Genomic DNA, 19,836 nt, shown 5'->3' on the forward strand with positions numbered 1-19,836 from the left:
AGGTCGCCAACTGGAGGGCGGACAGATCTAAGCATCGGAGGGGGGGGGGTGGCGAAATTTGAGCTGTCGGTGATCTGCACTGTCCGCAGGATCGGCGGAAGCAAGTTCAGGCGCGACCTTCGGAAGGGTGAACAGTTGAAAATTTGCCGGGAAGCCGCGGGGAAACGTGAAGTGGGCGGGTCGTTGGATTGAACTATTGTTTCAAAGAACCAGAGTGGGGACAGTGCAGGCAGGAGCACAAGAAATAGGACCAGGGGTAGACCACTTGGCCCGTCATTGTGATTGTGCCTTATTTTGGGCTTCAATTCCATTCTCTCTCTCTTCACAACCCACCCCCCAATATCCCTGAGAAACCAAAAACCTGCATTTACCTAGCCTGAAATGTATTGGTATGAATCCCGCTGACGTCCAATGCGAGGGCATCCCGAATCCCAGAAGGGAAATGTGGAATGCCGGTCCTTAGCTTATTTGTTCTTGTGATTTGGAAAAGAAAATGTGGGAAAAGAGACAAAACCCGGTGAGGAAACGGGGGTAGCCTTGTTGTAAACATTCAATTGACAAAGCGTTGATGGAACTTTAAAACACAGCTGTACAGAACAACGTTCACAAGTAACTACACGAATTGTTACCCGGAGAGCATACTTAAATGACACCTCCAATCCAAATCCATCTAATTTCGTAAACTCTGTGAATGCACATTCGCCAAAACAACATCCCATAGGTTTTAACGCTGTGAGCCAAATCCAGCAAGTAATTATCACACAGGATCTGCAGCCTTCTTTTTGGGAAACCTTTCTTCTGATTTAGGTCGGAACTTATGTGGTCTCACGCAGACAGACTTCTGCTTTCCTTTCTACATAATTGCTAGACGTCTCTGAGAAGATCTCTGCTTTGCAACTGGACGTGGCTGTGGTCTTGGCCCCTGGGCTGGTCCTCTCCACTTTGCTAAACAAAGTACCTGCTTCACCCTGTGAAGCAAAGTTGGCGGCCGAAAGAGGCCATTCATCAACCGGCCCAAATAGGCATTGAGACTTAGTCCCATTCTCCTCATCCCCGAGTAACCGCTGCCATTGCTTCTATTCAAGTAATCACCGAATGCCCTCAATCAAACAACCCTTGATTTGACAAATGGAGTTGACTTGCAGGTCAGCCATGATCTGATTGAATGGCAGAAAAGGTTGGTGGGGCAGAATGGCCTCCTGTCGACACCGAAAGAGGACCTCTTCTGACAGGCATCAAGTTGAATGGTGCATGACCCCCGGCACTCTCACACTGGAGAAAGGACCCTAGCCTGTGTGGGAGCAGTGGGTACCAGTCCCACGGACCGGAAACCTCCTCGTGACACCCGCCCCATGCTGTGAGTTCCCCGTTTGAGCTCTTTCCGCAGTCTGGCCATCCTCTCCTAACTCCGCGTAGAGACTTGCAAATTGCTTCGAATGGTGCAGCGCAGAAGGGAGTCCACTTTCCCCCATCGATTCTGCACCGGCCCTCTGAACAAGGACCCTACCTAGGCCCAATCCCCCATCCTGTCCCCATGGCCCCAGCTAGGAGCAACACAGCCAGTCCACCTGACCTGCACATCTTCGGACTGTGGGAGGAAACCGGAGCACCCGGAGGAAACCCACGCAGACACGGGGAGAACGTGCAGACTCCTTAGTCTTCGAAGGTCGGAATCGAACCCGGGTCTCCGGCGCTGTGAGGCAGCAGTGCTAACCGCCGTGCCCCCGATTGCCTTTTGCGAGATTGAATCCACATCCTTTACCCACCCAAACGCTTTAGTTGTAGACGGCAGAGATGAGACCGCATCTCGAATATTGTGTGCAGTTTTGGTCTCCTTCTTTAAGGAAGGGTGTAAGTGCCTTGGAGGTGGTTCGGAGGAGGTTTACCCGATCGGCACCAGGAATGAGCGGGCCTGTCTCCTGAGGCAAGGTTGGACAGTCTGAGCTCTTCCTCTGTGAGGGGGTGACTTGATTGAAGTCTTTAAGATCCTGAGCTGCCTCGACAGAGTGGATGTGGACAGGATGATTTCTAAAGTTAGATACTTATTTTGTGAAAGTTCTTCCCTCAAATTTTTATCAGATAGTCCAGAAATTAATTGATTCATTATCACAGTGACTCTGTAATCAACATAATCACAGCCTTGTGGTATTAACTTGAGATTTGTAATAAAATCAGTGATGGGCCCTCCGTTTCTCTGGTATTTATGACAAGAGTTAAATCTTTCCAGCATCTCACCAGACTGACTTTTACAGTGTTCATCAATTTTTTGGAGTATTACTTCTAATTTGGTGTTGTCTCCACCTTCTAAGTCATTCAAGCAATTATAGGTATCTCTAGCTTCATGCCCTCCCATTGAGAGTAGTAGTGCTGTTTTTGTTGTGTCAGAGGCCATGCTTAAATCATTAGCTGTGATAAATATTTGGAATATCTGTTCAAACCTTTTCCAGTCGTAACTTAAATTACTGGTTGTTTCCACTATAGCTCCAAAAAGTACCATCGATTCAGTAGGTCGTCGAGGATCCATTTGCTGCGACGTCTTCCACAGTCGAATGTCCAGTCTGAATTTTCTTCTCTGTTTTTTGTCTAACCTAATCGAACTAGTTCTGTTAAAGCCACTCGCCTGGTACCATGTTTTGTTACCTGCGTGGTAGGTAACATGTGTTACTCAATCCTTGGTTAATGATGAGGTCTTCTGAAGAAGACTCTAACTCGTCCAGTAGTAACAAAAGGTTTACTGCGTAACTATAACAATAATTGCATGAGTTCTTTACTTTAACTTTGATACTAGTGATAAGGTTAACAAGATCTAAGTACAGTAACTATACGTAGCTCCACTAGCCATCTGAACTACTCTGCTATTGCCCTGGTCACAGTACACCCAAGAGAGAGAGAGAGACCCAATGTGGTTGCCTTTTATACCCCTGTTGGTCTGGCCCTCTAGTGATCATGTGGTGCTACTGATCACACATTAACCCCTTGTGTACATGCACATATAGAGATCACTACATCCAGAACCTGTGGGCAGCTGTTTTAAAATGAGGTGGGAGGCGCCCTTTTCGGAGGGAGATGAGGTGAATTATTTTCCCTCAGAGGGTTGTGCGACTCTGGAATCCTGTGCCTTCAGGAGGTGGGGGCTAGGGGTTAGGCCCGGGGGGCGGGAGAGGCGGTGCGGGGGTCACTGAATATTTTTAAGGTGGACATACATCGATTATGTTAGGCGAGGGAATCGAATGTGGACTTTTGAATCACAGATACACCAGGCGTAATCTTATAGAATGGCTGTGCTGATGGGCCAAATGGCCCACTCCTGCTCCCATTTCGTACGTTCGGGTAAATAATTACCAGATCGCAGCCACCTCCTGCGCAAAAGACACCTTCTCGTCTCACCTTCGTTTTTGTCAATCCCCTTAAATCTGTTTCTCTGGTTACCCACCTTTCTCCCCCCCTCTTCCCCCCCCTCCTCTGGAAATATTTTCACCCTATTTTATCCGTCAAAACCCTTCATGACTTTGAACCGTCTGTTTGACGGGGATCTGTTTCAGGGGCAGGAGTGTCGGTAACCAGAGGGGGCACGGATTGACGAGAATGGGCAAGAGAATCTTTCTTAAAGCAGCGAGTGGTTGTGGCCTCGAGCGCGCTGACTTAAAGAGCGTTCGGAGCAAATGCAAGGAAAGGAAATTGGATAAGCGCTCGGAGGGGAAACAACTGAGGCTTGAGCGGCCCGTTTCTGGACAGTAAAATTCTGTGTACCCCTGTACGGGGGCAAGAGGAGGGGAGTGGGGCATCCATTGGATTGCTTGGCGAGCTAGCACAACACGATGAAACGTCGAAACTGAAACGTCGTGTTTCTATATTATTTTCTGATATATAAGGGGTGGGATTCTCCGGACTCCCAGCTCCGTGTTTCTCGGCGGCGCGTCCTTCCCTGGAATGGCGGTGGGATTCCCTACTTCCCCCGCTTGTCGATGGGAATTCCCATTGAAGCCACGCCACGCTGCCGGGAAACTCGCGGATGGGGGTGCGTTCCGGCGGTAACAGAGAACCCCAATGTTTGGAGAGATGGATGATGACGTAGAGTTAACGTCACTGGACTAGTAATCCAGAGACCCCCCAGGTTAGTGTTCCGAGGGGACACGGGTTCGAACCCCACCTCGGCAACGGAGGGAATTTAAATTCAATGAATAACATCTGGAATTATAAAGCTCGGTCCCCGTAATGGCGACCGTGACAACGATCATCGATTGTCGTAAAGAAAAAACCGATCCGGTTCACGAATGTCCCCTTCAGGGGAAAGGGGGAAATCTGCCGTCCTTACCCCGGTCTGGCCTACATGTGACTCCAGACCTCCCACACACAGACCTACGCTGATGTGGTCAATCCCTCTGAAATGGGCCAAGCGAGACACTCTGTTCAAGGGCCATTTGGGATGGCGAACAGATGTCGGGGCCCGGCCCAGCGACGCCCCCACATCCCCATGAAAGAAAAATAGGGAGTCCCATTGACTTGCAGGTGGGTCATAACGGAGCAAATCCCACCGAGAAAGAGAGAAGAAAACAAAATCAGTGACCAGCCCTGGTTCCGATCTGGAGCAGGGACACCAGCAAAGTAACCTCAGCTTATAATAATAATAATAATCGCTTATTGTCACAAGTAGGTTTCAATGAAGTTACTGTGAAAAGCCCCTAGTCGCCACATCTCGGCGCCTGTTCGGGGAGGCCGGTACGTGAATTGAACCGGCACTTCTGGCCTTGTTGTGCAGCTGTTCAGCCCACTGAGCTAAACCAGCCCCATAGGGGGGGCCCTTGGTGAAGTGGTCGTGATCTGCCCTGGCCAATGACGGGCGGGCTGCCAACTCTTGTTGCGCATCTTCCTGGTCACAACGTGTGGTGCCCAGCCTCTGACTGCCCTCCACACCCACACGCTCCTGCCGTTGCCCCGCCTGATGTGCCCACCATCGCGCTCACTCGGAGGTCAAACTGACCCTTCATTCCCTCATTTTTCAATTAAAAAATCATTTGCGGGATACAGGTGCCTCTGGCTAGGCCCAGCATTTATTGTCCGTCCCGAATTGCCCTCGAGAATGTGGCGGTGAGCCGCCATCTTGAACCACGTGACAAAGGGACACCCAAGGTGCTGTTGGGTCTGGGGTCAAAGCCAGCAATAAGGAAGGCAAATGGAATTTTGGCATTCATTGCGTGTGGAATAGAGTTTCAATGTAGGGAAGCGCTGTCGCAACTGTGTTGGGCACTGGTGGGACCGCATCGGGAGTACCGCGCACGGTTTTGACCCTCTTACGCGAGGAAGATAGAGGGGGATGTAAAAGGGGAGGCGGAGTTGCGCTACTGGTTCGGGAGAATATCACAGCTGTACTGCTGGAGGACACCTCCGAGGGCAGTGAGGCTATATGGGTAGAGATCAGGAATAAGAAGGGTGCAGTCACAATGTTGGGGGTTTACTACAGGCCTCCCAACAGCCAGCGGGAGATAGAGGAGCAGATAGGTAGACAGATTTTGGAAAAGAGTAAAAACAACAGGGTTGTGGTGATGGGAGACTTCAGCTTCCCCAATATTGACTGGGACTCACTTAGTGCCAGGGGCTTAGACGGGGCGGAGTTTGTAAGGAGCATCCAGGAGGGCTTCTTAAAACAATATGTAGACAGTCCAACTAGGGAAGGGGCGGTACTGGACCTGGTATTGGGGAATGAGCCCGGCCAGGTGGTAGATGTTTCAGTAGGGGAGCATTTCGGTAACAGTGACCACAATTCAGTAAGTTTTAAAGTACTGGTGGACAAGGATAAGAGTGGTCCTAGGATGAATGTGCTAAATGGGGGAAGGCAATTTTAACAATATTAGGCGGGAACTGAAGAACATAGATTCGGGCGGATGTTTGAGGGCAAATGAACATCTGACATGTGGGAGGCTTTCAAGTGTCAGTTGAAAGGAATTCAGGACCTGCATGTTCCTGTGAGGAAGAAGGATAAATACGGCAATTTTCGGGAACCTTGGATAACGAGAGATATTGTAGGCCTCGTCAAAAAGAAAAAGGAGGCATTTGTCAGGGCTAAAAGGCTGGGAACAGACAAAGCCTGCGTGGAATATAAGGAAAGTAGGAAGGAACTTAAGCAAGGAGTCAGGAGGGCTAGAAGGGGTCATGAAAAGTCATTGGCAAATAGGGTTAAGGAAAATCCCAAGGCTTTTTACACGTACATAAAAAGCAAGAGGGTAGCCAGGAAAAGGGTTGGCCCACTGAAGGATAGGCAAGGGAATCTATGTGTGGAGCCAGAGGAAATGGGCGAGGTACTAAATGAATACTTTGCATCAGTATTCACCAAAGAGAAGAAATTGGTAGATGTTGAGTCTGGAGAAGGGTGTGTAGATAGCCTGGGTCACATTGAGATCCAAAAAGACGAGGTGTTGGGTGTCTTAAAAAATATTACGGTAGATAAGTCCCCAGGGCCTGATGGGATCTACCCCAGAACACTGAAGGAGGCTGGAGAGGAAATTGCTGAGGCCTTGACAGAAATCTTTGGATCCTCACTGTCTTCAGGGGATGTCCCGGAGGACTGGAGAATAGCCAATGTTGTTCCTCTGTTTAAGAAGGGTAGCAAGGATAATCCCGGGAACTACAGGCCGGTGAGCCTTACTTCAGTGGTAGGGAAATTACTGGAGAGAATTCTTCGAGACAGGATCTACTCCCATTTGGAAGCAAATGGACGTATTAGTGAGAGGCAGCACGGTTTTGTGAAGGGAAGGTCGTGTCTCACTAACTTGATAGAGTTTTTCGAGGAGGTTACTAAGATGATTGATGCAGGTAGGGCAGTGGATGTTGTCTATATGGACTTCAGTAAGGCCTTTGACAAGGTCCCTCATGGTAGACTAGTACAAAAGGTGAAGTCACATGGGATCAGGGGTGAGCTGGCAAAGTGGATACAGAACTGGCTAGGTCATAGAAGGCAGAGAGTAGCAATGGAAGGATGCTTTTCTAATTGGAGGGCTGTGACCAGTGGTGTTCCACAGGGCTCAGTGCTGGGACCTTTGCTGTTTGTAGTATATATAAATGATTTGGAGGAAAATGTAACTGGTCTGATTAGTAAGTTTGCAGACGACACAAAGGTTGGTGGAATTGCGGATAGCGATGAGGACTGTCAGAGGATACAGCAGGATTTAGATTGTTTGGAGACTTGGGCGGAGAGATGGCAGATGGAGTTTAATCCGGACAAATGTGAGGTAATGCATTTTGGAAGGTCTAATGCAGGTAGGGAATATACAGTGAATGGTAGAACCCTCAAGAGTATTGAAAGTCAAAGAGATCTAGGAGTACAGGCCCACAGGTCATTGAAAGGGGCAACACAGGTGGAGAAGGTAGTCAAGAAGGCATATGGCATGCTTGCCTTCATTGGCCGGGGCATTGAGTATAAGAATTGGCAAGTCATGTTGCAGCTGTATAGAATCTTAGTTAGGCCACACTTGGAGTATAGTGTACCAGAAGGATGTGGAGGCTTTAGAGAGGGTGCAGAAGAGATTTACCAGAATGTTGCCTGGTATGGAGGGCATTAGCTATGAGGAGCGGTTGAATAAACTCAGTTTGTTCTCACTGGAACGAAGGAGGTTGAGGGGAGACCTGATAGAGGTCTACAAAATTATGAGGGGCATAGACGGAGTGGATAGTCAGAGGCTTTTCCCCAGGTTAGAGGGGTCAATTACTAGGGGGCATAGGTTTAAGGTGAGAGGGGCAAGGTTTAGAGTAGATGTACGAGGCAAGTTTTTTACACAGAGGGTAGTGGTTGCCTGGAACTCGCTACCGGAGGAGGTGGTGGAAGCAGGGACGATAGTGACATTTAAGGGGCATCTTGACAAATACATGAATAGGATGGGAATAGAGGGATACGGACCCAGGAAGTGCAGAAGATTGTAGTTTAGTCGGGCAGCATGGTCGGCACGGGCTTGGAGGGCCGAACGGCCTGTTCCTGTGCTGTACATTTCTTTGTTCTTTGTTCTTTGAAGGCCGTGAATTCATTTGAGGCGTTTTCGAGAGGATTGATCACAGGGATGAAGAACTTGTCTTCACGAAGAGAGATTGAGCAGTGTAGAAGAATGAGAGGAGACCTAATTCAGGTTGTTGCTAATTGTGTTTCTCTTAATTTGGCTCTGTCGATGGCGGCCAATATGCTCGCCTTCCTTAATTCTAATTACGTTTTGCTCTAGAGTCGCCAGGTATCTCTCGATACCGCCACAAGGTTCAAACCGAATACTGATCAAAGACTCGATACACCAGTTAGTTAGTTCAAACTCAATGCTCATTTATTTACACACAGTCAAATCTACTCATGCATAAAACTCTACAGACTAAACTATCACTACTTCTAAAGCCTATACTTAGCTTCGGGCGCCCACTCAGTCAGAGGAACAATGGCCGTTGTTCGGTTCTGAGGCTGCTGGGGTCGAATTGGTGTGGAATAACAGCTAGGAGCTGTTGACCTTGGACTTGTTCTGATGTTGCTGTTGGGCAGGTCTCTCCTCGGTGAGGGCCGGAGCCACAAGAGGGCGATTCTCTCTTTGGGGATTCTTCTTATCCCCAAAAGGGGCTTCGCGCTCTTTTGTGCGGGCCTTGAACTTGGCCCCAATTAATTGGGCCGTTTCCCAATCGTTCCTATCGATTTCCTCCAATAGAGGGGTGTGTTCCCTGGTTGCTGGGCGTGTCCTAGGTGGCCGTTGGCCTGCTTTGTTCTGGTCTCCTCTGGCGCCGGGGTGTCTGTCTTGGTATTGTTTACTTAAATGTTACCTTTTTGTCCCCGGGGATGGCTCATTAGTATCGTAATGGGTTTTGCAGTATCGGTCTTGTCTGGGAGCTACGGCTCCAATCAACAGACAAACCCTGCACCTGCTTGCTTTCTCAGCATTGTCCATTTTCCCTGCAATCTTTGCAAAGTGTCCATTTTGTAATCGGGAAGTGGCCGTCCCAGATGTCTACAAGGTACGTAAGATGCTAAAGGGGAGCTAAAGGGTCGTCGTAGAGTGGATGTTTCCCCTTGTTGGACTTTCTATAACGAGAAGCCGTAGATTTAGATTAAGGGGTGTCAGATTTAAAACAGGAATGAGGAGGAATTACTTCACTCAAAGTGAGTTGCATCTGTGGAATTCTGAAACCCCAGTGTGCAGTGGAGGCCGGAAACAGTCAACAGATTTATGGAGGAGGTCGAGTGAAGTCTGAAGAGTAGCGGGATGGAAGTCCGCAGGGAGCGAGCAGCAAGGCGGAGATGAGGTCAGCCATGATCGTACTGAATGGCGGAGCGAGTTCAAGGGGCTGAACTGCCTCCTCCTGCCCCTAGTTCTTAAGTTCTTCTGAGTTTGACTTAGCGACAGCGAAGGAATGGTGTTACAGATAGGATGGTGCGTTTGGTGTTGGGGACCTTGAAGGTGGTGTTCCCATTGTTTGGACACCGGACCAGACTCCAACTGGGATACCGGATGAGAAACCCAAAACATTATTCTCCCTATTGTTAAAACTGTGAGGAAAGGATACCTCACCCCAGTCGTGATAACCCTGAACAATAGTGATCTTTTATGTTCAAGCAAACTTTAATTGAAACACAGGATTAACCACATTAACATCAAAGAAATAGCTCGACAATTATCAGTTGAGCCGTTCTTCAATAAACGGAAAAACCTCAACTTGCTATCTACATCTGCCACTAATTCCAATTAAGCAACCCAATACAGTTCAAATGCCACTTATAAATCAAGTTAGCAATCAGGGTTACTTGCTTATCTATGCAGACCATTGGACAGAGAGAGCGGGAGACCCTTTTTAGGAACAGCCTGAAGATCCTTTTGTCCTGTCTGACTCTTCTGCTCAACTTAACAGCATTTGGCAAAACTGAAAGCTACACACAGACCTGGTTCCTCCCATTAAAATACACTTTTTAAAAAATATATATATTTTATTCAAATTTTTTTGGCCAAACAAAACAATACAAAGGTTTTCCTTTTTACAACAGTAAAACAGTATAAATAACAGTGGCCGTTTTTAACAAATAAATAAATAATATATAAACTAAATGGCAACTGCCCTATCAAAAATAATAACTCTCCAAAATAAAATCAAACAATCCAATCCAATATACATAGCCTTATACAAATATTTATACAAAAACACCCCTGGGTTGCTGCTGTTACCTTCCCATTTCCTTTATCGTTCTGCGAGGTAGTCAATGAACGGTTGCCACCGCCTGGTGAACCCTTGAGCCGAACCCCTTAGTGCAAACTTTATCCGTTCTAGTTTTATAAACCCTGCCATGTCATTTATCCAGGTCTCCACGCCCGGGGGTTTGGCTCCCTTCCACATAAGCAATATCCTTCGCCGGGCTACTAGGGACGCAAAGGCCAAGACATCAGCCTCTTTCGCCTCCTGCACTCCCGGCTCTTCTGCAACCCCGAATATAGCCAACCCCCAGCTTGGCTCGACCTGGACCCCCACCACCTTCGAAAGCACCTTTGCCACCCCCACCCAGAACCCCTGTAGTGCCGGACATGACCAGAACATGTGGGTGTGGTTTGCTGGGATTCTCGAGCATCTCCCACACCTATCCTCTACCCCGAAAAATTTACTGAGCCGTGCTCCGGTCATATGCGCCCTGTGTAAAACCTTGAATTGTATCAGGCTTAGCCTGGCGCACGAGGACGACGAGTTTACCCTACGTAGGGCATCAGCCCACAGCCCCTCCTCAATCTCTTCCCCCGGCTCTTCTTCCCATTTCCCCTTCAGCTCATCCACCATGATCTCCCCCTCGTCCCTCATTTCCCTGTATATATCCGACACCCTACCATCCCCCACCCATGTCCCTGAGATCACTCTATCCTGAACCTCCTGCGTCGGGAGCTGCGGGAATTCCCTCACCTGTTGCCTCGCGAAAGCCCTCAGTTGCATATACCGAAATGCATTCCCTTGGGGCAACCCATATTTTTCCGTCAGTGCTCCCAGACTCGCAAACGTCCCGTCTACGAACAGATCTCTCAGTTGCACAACCCCAGCTCTTTGCCATGCTCCAAATCCCCCATCCATTCTCCCCGGGACAAAGCTATGGTTATTTCTTATCGGGGACCGCACCGAGGCTCCCGTCCTTCCCCTATGTCGTCTCCACTGCCCCCAAATTTTTAGTGTTGCCACCACCACTGGACTTGTGGTGTATTTCTTCGGGGAGAACGGCAACGGCGCCGTCACCATTGCTTGTAGGCTGGTTCCCTTGCAGGACGCCATCTCCAATCTCTTCCACGCCGCTCCCTCCCCTTCTCCCATCCACTTACACACCATTGAGATATTGGCGGCCCAGTAGTATTCACTTAGGCTCGGTAGTGCCAGCCCCTTCCTATCCCTGCTACGCTGCAAGAACCCCCTTCTCACTCTCGGGGTCTTCCCGGCCCACACAAAACTCATGACACTTTTCTCAATTCTCTTGAAAAAAGCCTTCGTGACCATCACCGGAAGGCACTGAAACACAAAGAGGAATCTCGGGAGGACTACCATTTTAACCGCCTGCACCCTACCCACCAGTGACAGGGGCACCATGTCCCATCTCTTAAAATCCTCCTCCATCTGTTCCACCAATCTTGTTAGATTAAGCCGGTGTAAGGTTCCCCAACTCCTAGCTATCTGAATCCCTAAGTACCGGAAATCTCTTGTCACCTTCCTCAGCGGTAAGTCATCTATTCCCCTGCTCTGCTCCCCTGGATGCACCACAAACAGCTCACTCTTCCCCATATTCAATTTGTACCCCGAAAATGCCCCAAACTCCCTGAGTGTCTGCATTATCTCAGGCATCCCCTCCACTGGGTCCGCAACATACAGCAATAAATCATCTGCATACAAGGATACCCGGTGTTCTTCTCCTCCCCTGAGCACTCCCCTCCACTTCCTGGAGCCCCTCAGTGCTATGGCCAGGGGCTCAATCGCCAATGCAAACAGTAACGGAGACAGGGGACACCCCTGCCTCGTCCCTCTATGAAGACGAAAGTAATCAGACCTCTGTCTATTCGTGACCACGCTCGCCACCGGGGCCCTATACAGCAGCTGTACCCATCCGATATACCCTTCTCCAAAACCAAATCTCCTCAGCACCTCCCACAGATAATCCCACTCCGCTCTGTCGAATGCTTTCTTGGCGTCCATCGCCACCACTATCTCCGCCTCCCCCTCTGGTGGGTGCATCATCATTACCCCTAGCAACCTCCGTATGTTCGTGTTCAGCTGTCTCCCCTTAACGAACCCAGTTTGATCCTCGTGGACCACCCCAGGGACAGTCCTCTATCCTCGTCGCCATCACCTTGGCCAAGAGCTTAGCATCTACATTTAAAAGGGAAATGGGCCTGTAGGACCCACACTGCAGCGGGTCTTTTTCCTTCTTCAAAAGGAGCGATATCGTTGCCTCCGACATAGTCGGGGGCAGCTGCCCCCTTCCCCTAGCCTCATTAAAGGTTCTCATCAGAAGCGGGGCCAGTAAGTCCATATACTTCCTATAAAATTCCACCGGGAATCCGTCCGGTCCCGGGGCCTTCCCCGCCTGCATGCTCCCAATCCCTTTTACCACCTCCTCCATCTCAATCTGTGCTCCCAGTCCCACCCTCTCCTGCTCCTCCACCTTAGGGAATTCCAGCTGATCCAAGAAACACATCATTCCCTCCTTCCCTTCCGGGGGCTGAGCCTTATATAACCTCTCATAAAATGCCTTGAACACCCCGTTCACTCTCTCCGCTCCCCGTTCCATCTCTCCCTCCTCATCTCTCACCCCACCTATCTCCCTCGCTGCTCCCCTCTTCCTCAATTGGTGGGCCAGTAGCCGACTCGCCTTCTCTCCATACTCATACTGTACACCCTGTGCCCTCCTCCACTGTGCCTCCGCCTTACCCGTGGTCAGCAGGTCAAACTCCACATGTAGCCTTTGTCTTTCCCTGTACAGTCCCTCCTCCGGTGCCTCCGCATATTGCCTGTCCACTCTCAAAAGTTCTTTCAGCAATCGCTCCCTTTCTTTACCCTCTTGTTTCCCTTTATGTGCCCTTATGGATATCAGTTCCCCTCTAACCACCGCCTTCAACGCCTCCCAGACCACTCCCACCTGAACCTCTCCATTGTCATTAAGCTCCAAGTACCTTTCGATGCACCACCTCACTCTTAAACATACCCACTCATCCACCAATAAGCCCATATACATTCTCCAGAGTGGGTGCTGTTCTTTTTCCTCTCCTACCTCCAGGTCTACCCAGTGTGGAGCGTGGTCCGAAATAGCTATGGCCGTATATTCCGTCCCTGTCACCTTCGGAATCAGTGCCCTTCCCAAGACAAAAAAGTCTATCCGTGAATATACTTTGTGGACATGGGAGAAAGATGAGAACTCCTTACTCCTAGGCCTACTAAATCTCCAGGGGTCTACCCCTCCCATCTGCTCCATGAAGTCCTTGAGCACCCTGGCCGCTGCCGGCCTCCTCCCGGTCCTGGACCTCAATCGGTCCAGCCCTGGATCAAGCACCGTATTGAAATCTCCCCCATTACCAACTTTCCCGCCTCCAGGTCCGGGATACGTCCCAACATACGCCTCATAAAATTTGCATCATCCCAGTTCGGAGCATATACGTTCACCAGAACCACCGCCTCCCCTTGCAATCTGCCACTCACCATCACATATCTACCCCCACTATCCGCCACTATGGTCTTTGCCTCAAACAGTACCCGTTTCCCCACCAAGATAGCCACCCCCCTGTTCTTCGCATCCAAACCCAAATGAAACACCTGCCCCACCCATCCTTTACATAGTCTGACCTGGTCTATCAGTTTCAGATGCGTCTCCTGCAACATAACCACATCTGCCTTTAATTTCTTCAGGTGTGCGAGTACCCGTGCCCTTTTAATCGGCCCGTTCAGCCCTCTCACGTTCCACGTGATCAGCCGGGTTGGGGGGCTCTTTACCCCCCCCCCTTGTCGACTAGCCATCCCCTTTTTTAACCCAGCTCCTCACCCGGTTCCCACGTACCCGTGTATCCCCCCGACGGCGCCCTCCCGCCTCGACCACCCCATCCCATAACAGCTCCCCCTTCTCCTTAGCAGCAGCAACCCAGTTAACCCCCCCCCCCTGCTAGATCCTTTTCTAGCGTATTTGCACCCCCCATGTTGCTCCCAGAAGTCAGCGAACTCTGGCTGACCTCGGCTTCCCCCCTTGTCCTCGGCCCCCACTGTGCGAGACCCCCTCCTTCCTGCGTCCCTGTTCCCGCCATAATTACCATAGCGCGGGAACAAAGCCCGCGTTTCCCACTCGGCCCCGCCCCTAATGACCGGCACCCACAGTTCCTCATACTCCCCCCCCCCCTTTTTTCCTCGCCCCACATAATCACCCCACCACTTTGTCCCAGAAGTTCTTTCTCTCGCCAGACTATTCCAGCTTCTCGTCCACAATGAATGTCCACGCCTCTTCTGCCGTCTCAAAGTAGTGGTGCTTCCCTTGGTGTGTGACCCACAGTCTCGCCGGTTGCAACATTCCAAACTGGATCTTCTTTTTATGAAGCACCGCCTTAGCCCGATTGAAACTTGCCCTCCTTCTCGCCACCTCCGCACTCCAATCCTGGTATACGCGGATCACCGCGTTCTCCCACCTGCAGCTCCGAGTTTTCTTCGCCCATCTTAGGACCATCTCTCTGTCATTATAGCGGTGAAACCTCACCACTGTGGCTCGAGGTATTTCTCCTGCCCTTGGTCTTCGCGCCATAACTCGATAAGCTCCCTCCACCTCCAAAGGGCCCGTCGGGGCCTCCGATCCCATTAGCGAGTGAAGCATCGTGCTCACATATGTCCCGACGTCCGCCCCTTCTACGCCTTCGGGAAGACCCAGAACCCTTAAATTCTTCCTCCTCGAATTATTCTCCAGTACTTCCAGCCTTTCCACATACCTTTTGTGCTGCGCCTTGTGCGTCTCTGTCTTCACCACCAGGCCCTGTATTTCGTCTTCATTTTCAGCACCTTTGCCTTCACGACCCGAAGCTCCTGCTCTTGAGTCTTCTGCTCCTCCTTTAGCCCTTCAATCGCCTGTAATATCGGGGCCAACAACTCCTTCTTCAATTCCTTTTTCAGCTCTTCCACACTGCGCCGCAGGAACTCTTGTTGGTCTGGGCCCCAGAACAAGCGGCCACCTTCCGACGCCATCTTGCTTTGAGCTTGCCTTCCTTGCCGCTGCTCCAGAGGATCCTCCGCAATCCGGCCGCTATCCTCTCCCTTATCCGTGCGTGTCCGGGGGGGATTCCCTTCTGGTTTACCGCACAGTGTTTTTGGCCGTTTAAATTGCCGTTGGGGCTCTTATTACGAGCCCAAAAGTCCGTTCCACCGGGAGCTGCCGAAACGTGCGACTTAGCTGGTCATCGCCGCATCCGGAAGTCGTTATTTGCTGTTTCAAGTGTCACAACAGCTCTTTCCCTATTTTCTTTCTAAAATACACTTAAGATGTCCCATCACCTGCTTAGCTCGGACTAAACACGATCCCTCATAATGTATTTCCAGAAATCAAACGAATTCCCCATTAGCCATCTCTGTAAAACAAGTATATGGTTAAAATCAATAATGACCTCACCTTTTATGACACCTTAGTTACAGGTTTAGTAGACACACTGCCAGTATGTATTTTAATTCCGGATTTTTAATAACATTGCTGCCAGAAATGTGACATATAATATATCAATTTCTACATTCATCACACCTGCTGCACCTGTCCTTCTAGGTGGTAGTGGTCACTTGTTTGGAAGGTGCTTTGATGAATAAGTGCATCTTGTAAGTGGTACACACGGCTGCCGCTGTGCGTCGGTGATGGAGGGAGTGAATGTTTGTTGAAGGAGGAGCAATCAAGCGGGGCTGCTTTGTCCTGGATGGTGCCGAGCTTCTTGAGTGTTGTGGGGAGCCGCACTCATCCAGGCAAATGGGGTGTATTCCCTCACACTCCCGACTTGTGCCTTGTAGATGGTGGACAGGCTTTACGGGAGTCAGAAGATGGGTTACTCTGCAGGATTCCCAGCCTCCAACCTGCTCTAATAGCCACAGTATTTACATAGCTGGGCCCAGTGTCAGTTTCTGGTCAAAGGATGTTGATGACGAGGGAATCCGGTGACAGTAACGCCTTTGCATGCCCAAGGGCGATGGTTAGATATTTTGTTGGGGGCTGGTCAATTGCACGACACTTGTGTCGGCGAAAGTTACTTGAGTAGATGCCCCTTGATTGTCCGTTGAACACCTTTTCCCCCCCCATATCTCATAACTTTATAAATAATAGGAAACATGCAAAGGAAATCCGTTAATGCCCTTATCATAGAATTGACTGCAGTACGAAGTCTTACAACACCAGGTTAAAGTCCAACAGGTTTGTTTCGATGTCACTAGCTTTCGGAGCGCTGCTCCTTCCTCAGGTGAATTGACAGTGCAGAAGGAGGCCATTCAACCCATCGAGTCTGCACCGCCCCTTGGAAAGAGCACCCTACTCAAGCCCACGTCTCCAGTGTTCTCAGTCACGTTGTCAGCCCTCTGTCCCCGCGATCTTTGTTTTTCAACCTGTATTGACCATGTGTGCGCGCGCCCTCCCGGCGACTATGCCCCCAGTCTGATTTTACTCCTCCTCCCTCAGCGTCGACCTGGTCCACGCCCAGATTCACGTCACCGAGGGGAAGAGCTTACCCGAGCTGGGCCTCAAACAGGAAACAATCCGCATCAACGGCTGCGCCATCCAGTGCCGGGTCACGACTGAGGATCCAGCGCGCGGCTTCCAACCGGACACCGGCCGCATTGAGGTAACGGGCATTGTTGGTGTGATCACTCCCCCTCCCCGCCCCCCAGGGAAATGTCTGTTGCCACTGATTTTTTTTAAATTTGATTTATTATTGTCACATGTATTAGTACACAGTGAAAAGTATTGTTTCTTGCATGCTGTACAAACAATGCATACCGTACATAGGGAAGGAAGGAGAGACTGCAGAATATAATGTTACAGTTATAGCAAGGTGCAGAGAAAAGATCAACTTAATACGAGGTAGGTCCATTCAAACGTCTGATGGCAGTCGGGAAGAAGCTGTTCTTGAAAAATGAAATGAAAATCGCTTATTGTCACGAGTAGGCGTCAATGAAGTTACTGTGAAAAGCCCCTAGTCGCCACATTCCGCCGCCTGTTCGGGGAGGCTGGTACGGGAATTGAACCGTGCTGCTGGCCTGCCTTGGTCTGCTTTCAAAGCCAGCGATTTAGCCCTGTGTGCTAAACCAGCCCCTACAGTCGGTTGAATCTTGAGTCGGTTGGTATGTGACCTCAAACTTTGGTATCTTGTTCCTGACGGATGGAGGTGGAAGAGAGCATGTCCGGGGTGCGTGGGGTCCTCAATTATGCTGGTTGCCTTTCCGAGGCAGCGGGAATTATAGACAGAGTCGATGGATGGGAGGCTGGTTGCGTGATGGACTGGGCTACATTCACGTCCTTTTGTAGTTTCCTGCGGTCTTGGGCAGAGCAGGCTCCATACCAAGCTGTGATACACCCAGAAAGAATGCTTTCCATGGGGCATTTGTAACTGTACTGGCTGGACGGACATCCACAGGAGGAGTGGGAGGGAGGGGCTTGGCGGACACAACCAATATTAATCTCCACGCCCGTCACACGGAGAGACAAATGAAGCCAGGTGTAAAACCGGCTTTGCACCGGATCCCGTCGCTTGGCGGATTGGCGTGGCAGGCCCCTCAGTTAGAGTCGGTGCACCAGCCCGAATAGGCAGCAGGTAGGATTCCAGCCTGTGTTACTGATTGACTGTTCAGCTCTGAGGGGCTGTTTATCCTGTGCTGGCTCTGCATTGAATACTTGTTGGGTGTGCGACTCCTTTCGCGGTGACGCCGTGCCCGGGGCGGAGACTTCCTGGGTGTTACCTGCGGTGTGCGGCAGGGTTGCACAGTCTGCAGTGGTCAGTCCAAGGGGCTGGTGCAATGCAGTCCAGACCTGCGGACACTCACTTGGGATTCGCACACACCTTGAACCCCAATCGGAATTTCGTTCTGCCCCTGTCCAGTTCAACATGACGGCTTATTCGGATATCCGCACAGATCTTTTTAAAAGTAAAATTCAGATTAAGGGGCAATCTAGCCTACCCTGCTCATCTTTTTGGGTTGTGTCATGACATGCAGACATGCAGATAATGATATACAGACAGGCACAGACAGGCAGCTAATGAACACAGAGAACAGGACATCATCAATGAGCAGGCAGGACAGACAAGGAGCTAACGAACACAGAGAACAGGACGTGATCAATGAGCAGGCAGGACACTGTTATGGGCGAGGCGTTTTCAGAACCCCAAAATGTATAATGGAGTTCAACCAACCTCCCCCTTTAACGTATTGTTGCTTTTCCTAGCATGCGGCTTGTTCTCCAGGGGTGGGATTACAATTATGGACACGTGGGTTTTTAAACATAAAACAATGTTTATTCCATGAACTCAACATAACCTTTGAAATAAACATTGGATCACTTAACACCCCTTACTTCAAAGATAACCCCGAAAATATTACAACACTAAATAATCCTTCAGTTATTCCTTTCAACATCCAAGAGACTTAACACCTTTAAACAGAAACACATCAGGTTAAAGGCATTACTATTATGAGTTTAAATCACCCAAATGATCCAGAGATAGTCTTTCATGGCAGAGATCACAGCAGATCCAGCTCACTGCAAACACAGACACACCCAAGCTCTTTTCCTCAAAACTGAAACTAAAAAACTGCAAAATGGCTGAGCTAAAAACCCAGCTCCACCCACACTCTGACTCATTGCATTTCTTAAAGGTGCATTGCGTAAACATCCGTTTCTTAAAGACACTCTCACATGACAGCACTTAGGGGTGGTATCTCACTATAAAAGGCACGAGGCACTCACACTCAGCCTCTTTCCACTGATGAACGTCTACAGAGTGAGTCAGGGTGTATTTACAGTATCACACCTGCAGCACGTGGCTAAGAGCTAGTCTGGTTCAGTCAGGCAGAGTAACCACACTTAGGTTAGCAGGGAGTCGAACACATAGAGAACTGTGCTAACTGTGCTACTGTTCAATAAATCAGACTGAACTAACTTCAAGGTCTGGAGTATCCTTTGGTTAAAGCTGCATCCAGTTGCAGCCTGTGTTATCCCAGAGTACATAACACATCAGGGTGTTGGGGTTAGACCCACGCCGATACGGGGGGGAATGTGCAAATTCCACACGGACAGTGACCCCAGGCCGGGATCGAACCCAGGACCTCGGCGCCCTGAGACAGCAGTGCTAACCACTGCGTCACTGTGACGCCCACCGCATAGTGCGTTTAAAGGCAAAAAAGCTCCCGTAGGGTCATGCCTGGCGCGCCAGTGGGGAAAGAAGGATCTGACAAAATGAGGGCCGACTGCAACCACTCGTGACCAGGGCCCAGATTTCTGCCTCACCAAACGTCGGAAATTAGCGAACGTGACACCACTGTTTAAAAAAGGAGGTAGGCAGAAAGCGGGTAATTATAGGCCAGTGAGCTTAACTTCGGTAGTAGGGAAGATGCTGGAATCTATCATCAAGGAAGAAATAGCGAGGCATCTGGATGGAAATTGTCCCATTGGACAGACGCAGCATGGGTTCATAAAGGGCAGGTCGTGCCTAACTAATTTAGTGGAATTCTTTGAGGACATTAACACTGCGGTAGATAACGGGGAGCCAATGGATGTGGTATATCTGGATTTCCAGAAAGCCTTTGACAAGGTGCCACACAAAAGGTTGCTGCTTAAGATAAAGATGCATGGCATTAAGGGGAAAGTAGTAGCAT

General features: G+C 49.8%; 1 protein-coding gene across 5 annotated transcripts in view; it reads left to right on the forward strand.

Moving 5' to 3' along the window:
- LOC140399972 (pyruvate carboxylase, mitochondrial-like) overlaps nt 1-19,836 on the forward strand; it is a 445,397-nt gene that overhangs the window by 297,681 nt on the left and 127,880 nt on the right. For all 5 annotated transcript variants that reach the window (XM_072489467.1, XM_072489471.1, XM_072489470.1 and 2 more), the window contains one exon: nt 16,646-16,808. In XM_072489467.1, coding sequence (XP_072345568.1) covers nt 16,646-16,808 — 163 coding nt within the window. The remainder of the gene's footprint in view (nt 1-16,645; nt 16,809-19,836) is intronic.

The sequence above is a fragment of the Scyliorhinus torazame genome, chromosome 24, assembly GCF_047496885.1.
Source record: "Scyliorhinus torazame isolate Kashiwa2021f chromosome 24, sScyTor2.1, whole genome shotgun sequence".
NCBI classification, from domain to species: domain Eukaryota; kingdom Metazoa; phylum Chordata; class Chondrichthyes; order Carcharhiniformes; family Scyliorhinidae; genus Scyliorhinus; species Scyliorhinus torazame.